The sequence below is a fragment of the Nuphar pumila genome, chromosome 3 (assembly GCF_984573655.1).
Source record: "Nuphar pumila chromosome 3, dmNupPumi1.hap1.1, whole genome shotgun sequence".
Lineage (NCBI taxonomy): Eukaryota > Viridiplantae > Streptophyta > Magnoliopsida > Nymphaeales > Nymphaeaceae > Nuphar > Nuphar pumila.
The window spans coordinates 144741439-144751438 of record NC_143251.1 but is presented as its reverse complement, the minus strand read 5'-3'; the positions used below and the strand labels follow the sequence as shown (position 1 = coordinate 144751438).

Below are 10000 nucleotides of genomic sequence, written 5' to 3'. Positions count from 1 at the left end.
ATAAAATAGGCAAAGCACACCTTTTCAATCCAAAGGCTAAAGACATCATTTTATATGGATCGTACACGAAAATCTAAGTCAAAGGATGGCTCCTGATATGATTTTTTTTTCAGAAAACATTGAGATTCTTTTTTCCTGGAATATCAGGCAAAAGATGGATCTGCAATTTGGTGGTTTATCTTTCTCTGCCTTATCATGTCCCACCACAGCAATTGTTTGGCTTGTTTTTTTTTCCAAGAATACTACAAGACTTACGTAGAGGAGTAAAAACTCCAACCAGTTGAATTGGAATAACAAGATTAAGACGCCTTTAAGTGCAATAATCGAAGAGAGAGAGAGAGAGAGAGAGAGAGAGAGAGAGAGAGAGAGAGAGAGAGAGAGAGAGAGAGAGATCACGCGGTTTTTGAGGTTGACTCAGAAGACGACCAAAGCCTTATATATGTTACTTCATATGTAAAGCCTCTATATAAGCACACCTCCTCTTTCAATTCTTACACTCACCAACGAAAAGAGAAGATCTAGAGAAGCACCTCTTATAAGGTTCCAATATGACTCCTTTTACCACCTTCTTCCCTCTCCTCACAACCATTCTTTTCTTCACCACACTTATCCCCTCTTCCCTCTCACAGACCGACCCCAACCAAGTTGCCCCATCCAATGCCTGCAATGTGACCACCAACCCTTCCTTCTGCAAGTCCCTCATACCTCCTCAGACACGCTCCAACCTCTACGGCTACGGCCGGTACCTTGTCAAGAAGTCCCTGGACCAGTCGGCGATGCTTTCGTCCCTCATAGACCACACCATAAGGGACAACGCCACACTCACTGCACCAGGAATAGGCGCTCTCAAGGATTGCTTGTTCCTCTCCCAACTCACCAATGACTTCTTGGTAACCTCCCTGAGCACTCTCCAATCGAGCGACACGATCACCCTACAAGATTCGCAGGGTGACACGGTCCAGACCCTACTCAGTGCTATAGTCACGAACCAACAGACGTGCTACGATGGGCTCACCCAGGCTTCCTTCTTAAGAAGCAAGAACTCACTCTATGCACCACTTGCGAATGGTTCTCAACTCTATAGTGTGTCCCTAGCCATGTTCACCCACTCCTGGGCGCCTAAAACCAGGACCAGGAGGGCTCCCAAGCCCCATCGCAAGCTGCTCGACGATTTGAGGGTTGGGCGAGGCGGTTTCCCCAACTGGGTGAACCGAGATATCTTCCGGCTCAATAGGAGGATGGCGCTTGACACTGGCAGTGTGCTGGTGAAGTCCATAGTCACGGTTGCTCAAGATGGTAGTGGAAATTACACCACCATCGGCGATGCCATCGCTGCCGCCCCGAATAACACGCTACCCAGCATTGGCTACTACGTGATCTACGTCAAGGCCGGTGTTTATGAAGAGCATGTCAATATAGACAAGAAGAAGAAGAATCTGATGATGTTGGGGGATGGCATCAACCAGACCATCATCACCGGTAACCGCAGTGTGGTAGATGGCTTCACCACCTTCAACTCTGCAACTTTTGGTAAGCTCTCTGTCATGTTTCCTTCTTCTTCTTGTTTTTCTTTGGATTGATATCTGATGATTATTTAGAATGTGCTGGCTCTGGTGTTAAAAAAAAAATCAAAAAACAAAACAAAACAAAAAAAGCATTAGCTGGCTTTGGTGGATTAAGGAAACAAAAAAAGCATTAGTTGGAGTTAAATTTCGCATCCAAATTCGTCTCTCTCTCTCTCTCACACACACACACACACACACACACACACACACACAGACACACATCTACCTTACATGACTTCGGTGCCGTAATCTAATACCAAACTTCAACTTTGTGCAGCTGTAGTTGGACCAAACTTTGTAGGCATGGACTTAACAGTGCAGAACACGGCTGGGCCAGACAAACATCAGGCAGTGGCGGTCAGGAACGGTGCTGATCTCTCCACATTCTATCGTTGCAGCTTCGAGGGATATCAAGACACACTCTACACGCACTCCCTCCGTCAATTCTACCGAGAATGCGACATCTACGGAACCGTCGATTTCATCTTCGGCAACGCTGCCGTCGTCTTCCAAAGCTGCCACCTCTATGCCAGGCTGCCCATGGCTGGCCAACAGAACATGTTCACAGCACAAGGCAGAACAGACCCTAATCAGAACACAGGCACCTCCATCATAAACTGCTCCATACTGGCTACCCCAGACCTATCTGCCAATGGCCAGATCAAGTCATTTCTTGGTAGGCCATGGAAGAACTACTCAAGAACTCTTTACATGGAGTCCTTCATTGACAGTGTGATTGACCCTTCTGGTTGGGCACCATGGTCTGGTGATTTTGGCCTGAGCACGTTGTACTATGGGGAGTACAACAATACGGGACCAGGAGCAGACACTAGCAACAGGGTGACATGGCCTGGATACCATATCATGAGTTCAAGTGACGCCACCAACTTCACAGTGGCCAACTTTGTGCAAGGTGATGTGTGGTTGCCTGCCACATCTGTGCCCTTTTCAGTTGGGCTCGCTTGAGTTGGAACAGATTTGTTAGGAAAAGTGGGGCTCCTTCTTGGTTAATGAAGTGGATGGACTTCAAATTTGTTTATTCTTCAACAAGTAGAGGATGATCGATAAACTTCAACACATAATTATAATCAATGTAGTCTTTGAATTTAATTAATTACCTACACATTCAAAATGTAGTAGTTCATCACATGCCTTTTTTTTATATATTCTCAATAGTCTGTACTGTTGCACTTGTACTTCAAAAAGTTGACATTCAAATTTCTCATGTTGGCTGGGTACTCCAATATCTTCTATTGGTTATTGGCTTTGGGACCGTAGTAATTGTAATAGGCAAAAGCCCTAAATCTCTCCTTCAAACAGTATATATATATATATATATATATACTGGGCCAAGGGAACCCACCCATCACCTACTGCACACATTGCTAGCTAGCTCTCTGATTGTTAAAAAACCTTGAGGTCGATCTCCCCTGCCCACCAAGGAGTGCACCAAGTTTGAGCTTAAGACAAGCAATGCGTCTCATGTGTTTCGAACAAATAATGTCCCATCAACTTGGTGGAATTCACAAGTCTCCCCTAGCAGATGAGCAGAGCTCTGGTAGGCTGAAATAGTACAAACAATTGGTGAAGTAGTTTGACTAACCACCTATAAAAAGAAATCGACTTAGGCTATATTTGGGAGCCTTGCAATGGGATGGAAACACGGCTTCAGTGTGTCGCCAAAATATTGTTTCGTCAATGATGTGTGATGTTGAGAGATGGAGTTGCCAAAAACATCGTATCATGAAAATGTGTTGAAATGTGGTATTCGGCATGCCAACACCAATCCCAATGCATTGTTTCAGCAACACCTTTCCCAAACAACAAGGGAGTCTGAGAGCATGGTGGAAAATGAAAGTGTTGTAGGATCCAGGCAATGAGCACTAAAGGAGGGGTGAATAGTGCTTTTAAATAACGTCTTTGGAATTTTGAAGGATTTTGAGATTCGCATGAATTCTGCTAAGATGTTGCAGAGAGTTAATCTACTCCTGAATCACTTCGCATAATTGTTGTGTTGATCGATTCATGCATTCTCTATTCTTGTTTAAAAACTCAGATTTGAATATAGAGATTGCATCAAATTTTTTATGTCTGATTAATCTGTTTAATTAATCATGATTCATAGAAGGTATTGTTTTGGACAAGTCCTCAATTTATCTTCATGAATTTTTATGTTATTTCAAAATAGATACACGATGTCTAAAAGTTTGTTGTGTTAGTGGAATGCCCGAACGACCTGATTACATATCATTCGTTAGGTTCGATTCTTTGGGGTTGGATTTCTCGTGGTTACTAGTGGCTCCTGTTTGGCCTACAAAATGCCCACTAGTCTAATGCCTAAATCGGTGATGAACCGTGGTCGTTTGGTGAACGGTAAGTATCTGAACCAAGGGCCATCTCTATCTTGCATCATAATTTGAGGCATCAGTTAGTGGTTCAATCATTGGCATTTTCAGTTACCTTGCATCTCGTTAAGCTTAGTGACTATGAGAAATAGGGGTACTAAAATTTTCAGTTCTAAAGTTAAATTGTAAATTTGTTGTTAGCGTTATTTTGCCTTGAATCTTAGTATATCATTGCTACCAAGTCTTATTCCATTTGTGTTTGAGGAGTTGTTAAGGCCATGTTCGCACACATAGTCTAGGTGCCCGACTCCTTGGTTCTTTCCCGTATACCATCATCGTTAGTTTCATATTGGAGCATGATGCAAATGCCTAAGAGGAACATGGACACATAGGCATCCACGATCACCAATGTCCCCAACAAGCAAACAAGACACTAAACTATGCCTAAAACTAAACAAATATATGCTAACAAGGCCTAAATTAAAATACCACATAACTAGAAATATATATATATATATATATATATATATATATATATATATATATATATATATATATATATATATATATATATATATATGGATGTGAAATCAACTTTATGATGTTTAAATTTTAAATCTCTCTATCACAACAAAAACCAGAGTTTTTTTATTAGACACAAGAACATAGAATACGTGCAGAAAAAATGAATTAAAATAAATTCCAGTGTATTTACATAAAGACTAGTGGAAGTAAGTTCAAAATTTTGGTTTTATATGTTGACGATATTTTTCTTGCAACTAATTATTTAAGTCTATTACATGAAACAAAAGATTTTCTTTCCTCTCATTTTGATATGAAGGGCATGGGTGAGGTCACATAAGTCTTTAAAATCGAGATCCGTCAGGACAGAATTAAGGGTGTACTTGGCCTATTTCAGAAATCCTATATACTTAAGGTTCTTAAAAGATATGAGATGAAGAATTGTTCTTCTAGCTCGGCACCTATAGTGAAAGAAAATAAATTGAGTTTAAAGGACTGTCTTTAGGATGATATTGTGAAGGCTCAGATGACAATTGTCCTATATGCTTCAACAATTGAGAGTTTGTAGTACGCGCAGACCCACACTCGACCTGATATAGCATTTGTTGCAAGAATACTTAGTAGATATCAGTCAAATCCAGACATTGCGCACTGGAAGGCAGTGAAGAAGGTCATGCACTATTTACAAGAAATGAAAGACTATATGTTGACCTACAGGAAATCTGACCATTTCGAGGTCGTTGGATACTCTGATGCGGACTTAGGAGGGTGTATTGACAATAGAAAATCCACTATTATATCTATTTTTCTATTAGCGGGTGATGTTGTTTCATGGATAAGTGAAAAACAGTCTACCACTACTGCTCATACCATGGAGGCAGAATTTATTGCTCTATACGAGACTTTGTCACAGGCCATTTGGATATGAAACTTCATTACAGGTCTTGGTATTGTGGACTCTATTGAGAGACCATTAAAGATCTTTTGTGATAATGAAGCAGCCGTGTCCTTTTCAAATAACAACAAAAACTCAACATCGTGTCGACACATGGAGTTAAAATACTTTGTTGTTAAAAAAAGGACTGAGAATCATCTAGTATGTATTGATACAATTGAGATGAAGGAAATGACTGCAGATCCCCTTACTAAAGGGCTAGCACCGAGATTGTATTCTCAACATGTAAAGGGGATGTGTCTTTTTTATTCCTTCTGATGCATGACAATACATTATAAGTGATCACATTTGTGTATATGATTTCGATTCTCTATAGTTTTGTGCATTATTGATTTTGCACACATGATCTCTCATTTGGTTAGAGAGAATAGCAGAATAACAATATTAAAGGACCAATAAAATAGGTTACAGACCAACCTATTCATAAAGGTATTTTCAATATGCTAAAGCATTGAAGGTGAATTGTAGTGTAGTACATGGAAATATGACATTTCATAAAGGAGTGTTCATCTCCATGACTCATATGATTCATTTTTGTGATAAAGGGTAGTATGTGAACTCACATAAAGAATTAAATTCAGATAACAAAATAACCTCGATTTAGTGCACTTTTAGTGTCAATGGGTCAAGTGAGAGAATGTTGGACATACGAATCTGGGTCCAACCCATTGGGTGACTCGGTTTGACAATACAAAAAAGTAGTAGGCTAGTGGGCATGATAGTGGAGCGCAGATAATGTCATAAGAGAGGAGGTTACGTGAATGTGGATGTCCACATTCACTGTACCTTCTCTCCTTCCTCCACTATATAAAAGGGTGGTTGGTTGCAATGGATAATGAGTAATCATTGTCATACGGTAACAACTTTAGCCTAACCTACATTCAGTTCAGTGGGTTTAGGGTTTTGCTCACCCTCGACCTAAGGTCTGGGCTCATCGTGGGCATCGACCGGCTGAGGAGAATGCCCAACACCTGCACTCGCACACCATGGCATCTTGAGACATGCTTTTTGTGTTTGATACTGCAAGAAACACCAACAAATCATCCTTATCAATCTTCAAAAACCCAATTACAACAATTATAATCATTCTCACTGATTAGTCATGCTCAAAACCCAAAATGAAGTTCAATAAGAGAAGGAAAGAAAGCAAATTTGTTAGCTCTGGTGAAGAATGACTGGCCAACATAGAATCTGCTTCTTTCCATGAGTTTTCAATGCACAAACGGACCTCACAAGGTTGACGTTCGACCAACTGTCTTCTGCAACTCATGCCTGGATGGCCACAGTGATACATGGTATAGAGTGGGAGAGATTCTCATGCATCTAAGGGCTTTCTCACAAAACACAAGCTCGTCCCCTCCTCCTGCATAAGGGCTTCTTTTAGGAGAATAGTGAAAGACGTGTAGGAGGAGGGGAGGTTAGGGCAGCCGCACCCTAGACCAGTGGATAAAGGTTCTCCACCTCTCAATGAGACCACTACAAGGTTACCCCTTCTTGGCTCAATGGTCGTGAGTTCTTCGCCTCCAATGAGAACCAATGGCATGTGTCTCTCTTCTTGGTCCAATGGGAGATGACCCACCACTCATTGGACCAATGAGAGTTGCCACCAATGGGAGGTGACCCACCTCCTATCAGCTCAATAAGTCATTTGCTTCTTTCCTGGCCAATGAGCTATTCTTTGGATCCATAACATGGAATTGAAGGGTCCAAACCCATAGAGACAAAATATACATATCCAAGTAGAATAAATTTGAACTAAAAGAAAGTAGATCCTGAGCCAAGAAAAGAAGATCCAGATTTATAAAAAAAATTAAGAACTACCCATATTACTCCTTACATCCTCCAATAGGCCTAAAACAATCTTAACAGGTTATCAAACCTAGATCCAGATCCGATCACTTAATTTGGATTCAAAAAAATCCTAGAAATAAAAAAAATTAAATCAGAAATGCTAAAACATCATACTTTTAGATCTAAATCTAATTCCAAAATTTAGAAACTCTAAAAAATCAAAATTTATTTGATAGAAATCTGAGATAAAGCAAATTTACACGTTTGGGTCCAATGACGTATTTTTATCGAACGCCGCTCCAAATACACCGTATCAGTGCACAACTTACCATGTTTCCTAATTCGGTATTGTCCATAGTTGCCAGCAATGCCTCGAAGAGGATATGGTCTAGGCACATATCTGGAGTTCTCTTAGACGGTTCAGGAACTTTATGAACAACACCATGTTCATCAGTATCATATCAATGTCATGATGCAGAGAATAGATGTGTTAGAGTCTTGTATTTTGGGTTGGCAGAACGATGAGCTCCAATGTTTGTTTAATACAATGACACAACAATTAATTAGCTGCTATGGAGGTCAACTGAGCACGAAGGGACGAGAAGGAAGAAGAAGAGGTTGTTTATACCTCTCTGATTTTCACGGAGGAACCATATGATAAACCTCTCTACGAGATCAACGGTGATCCAATCTTTGATATTATTGAAGATGGCAAGGAAGAAGGATATGGCTCATATGTTGCTCTCAGGGATGTCAAGTCTCTCATGAGTGAGGCATCTCCCTTCTCACCTGAATCTGACTCGAGTATGAAAGGAGTGAGGACAACCCGAATGTGTTAGTCCCTAATTTTAGTGATGTTTGCTTGATGGATACGAGTTATCTTATTTTATGTAAAGCATGGCAATTTGATAAGTCCGTTATTCGTAATGGTCGGGCCAACATATGCTCATATGAGTATGAACTTAGGAAAATCATGTTAAATGCCTCAAGAGAACTACCCACTCCATCATCCACACCAAAACCTAGCCTAACTAAACTATATACTGCACTTCTTGTTAGGCATGAGATGAAAGAACCGTTTCCGAAGTGTTTTTGTGCTATCCTTGTTTGGTTTATGATCATCTGCAATCTGTCTTCTCTACTTTGAGAAAAGAACAATTTGATGCTACCCTGATAAATGCATAATTTTGGCAAATAAATATTTTAAATTGTTGACTTTTATTTTGTGTTCTTCTTTTAGTACAATTCCTTGTTCTAAATTAGGTTTTGAGTTATCATGTGTTGTTCTTAGCAGATAATCATTTGTTTTATTTGTTATGGTAGTTTTTGTATGAGAAGTTGATAACTTCCTTTCATTACTTGTTGATGACCCATATTTTTCTAAGGTTATGTTAGGCGAATTTAGTAAGTATAATTCTCTCATCGTTCAAATTCTGTATAAAAAAAAATCTTTTGTATCTTCTAATTTGTTAGTATTATTGTAGAAGTGCACAATGAAGATCATGTCAGCAGGGACAAAACCCATTGGTTTGCTTCCTTTTCATACTTTTGATCGTATGTACAGAAGAAAGTTCACAAGTATTTTGATAAAAGACGATGAAAGGCAATCTTCGAACCTTGTGATTTTGTTATGTTGATAAGAAAAAAGTACCCCTTGATAAGTGTGAAAATTTAGTAATGCTTCCCTCAAAATTATAAAAAAATAGTTACATGTTGGATTTTTTATCTGACATCCTTATTGTTGAATATCTTTTCAGGTATTGTGATAATTCAACTCACAACGAGCAAGGCACGGAGGATGAAGCCTTTTGACTTGGAAAAAATGATGCAACACATTTGGGCAATCTCGAGGAGAACGTAATGAATACAAATTCAGAATACGAATATTGGCGAACCGGAACACACCAACCTAGCTCGCGCCCAACTTAAATCAAGCCCGCAAGTCAAAACGTTATTTTTTATTATTTTGCATTCACAAATTAATGTAACTTGGTATTTGGATCTCTATTGGGTTTTCAAGAACAAATAGTTGTTGAGACCCACAAGAGTCAATTGGGTTCCCAACTAGCTGTTGTGCCTTGGACCCATCAAGGGGTGGCAGCCATACCCCCAACAACATAATCGTTTGGTCGTCCTCTTCTTCTTTTTATAAAATGCACCAGCAAAGATAGGAAGGGATCCTTTTTTGCTGCTATAAAAACAAACCTCCATTGATGAAGGTGTATGCTGTTAGAGAACCCAACCTTGTCGCTCTCCTTTGTGGCCGTCCGAAGGTGTGCGCTTTGTGGTCACGATGTCGGACGGACGTAGACCATTGCGTAGTCCATTTGGGTTGCTTCGACATGTTCTTCCCTCTTGTCCAGCGTTTGACGCCGAAGCTCGGGTCCCAGGTTTGGTGTTAAATTCATAAACCATATATACTTTGCTCAATATAATAATTGGATGTTTTACATCCGAACTGAATTCTTAATTGAATCTCCTTTTTCATTACCAAACATAAATTTTATCGGATCGGGTACCTGAACCATTGGCATCCACCCTGCACATAGGGCAGTACATGGTCAAATCGGGGTGGATTCACGTTGGTCTACACTGTATCAACCATCAGGATTCTTAAGTACAGAAGGATAAAGCTCCAACGTGATAAGATGGGAACCAGGGCCCCTTAAAAGGCCGGTTAATCTTATCAGTCTCCACAAGAATCCAAATCTGGATCCAATGACATTCCATCCAGCAGACCCATCCTGACCCAGCTGGTTGCATGACAGGTCTGACCCGGAAGCAGGTTGGAATACCCAAAACAACTGGACGTTCCAAACAAA

The 10000-nt window shown here is 40.1% G+C and overlaps 1 protein-coding gene across 1 annotated transcript; it reads left to right on the top strand.

The window, feature by feature from the left end:
• Window positions 1-499: 499 nt before the first annotated feature.
• Window positions 500-2555, top strand: LOC149844253 (pectinesterase-like). Its single transcript, XM_090002110.1, has 2 exons — window positions 500-1530; window positions 1843-2555. Exons 1-2 carry the CDS (start codon window positions 549-551, stop codon window positions 2529-2531), a joined length of 1671 nt encoding a protein of 556 aa, XP_089858236.1. The 5' UTR covers window positions 500-548; the 3' UTR covers window positions 2532-2555.
• The last annotated feature ends 7445 nt before the right edge of the window (window positions 2556-10000 follow it).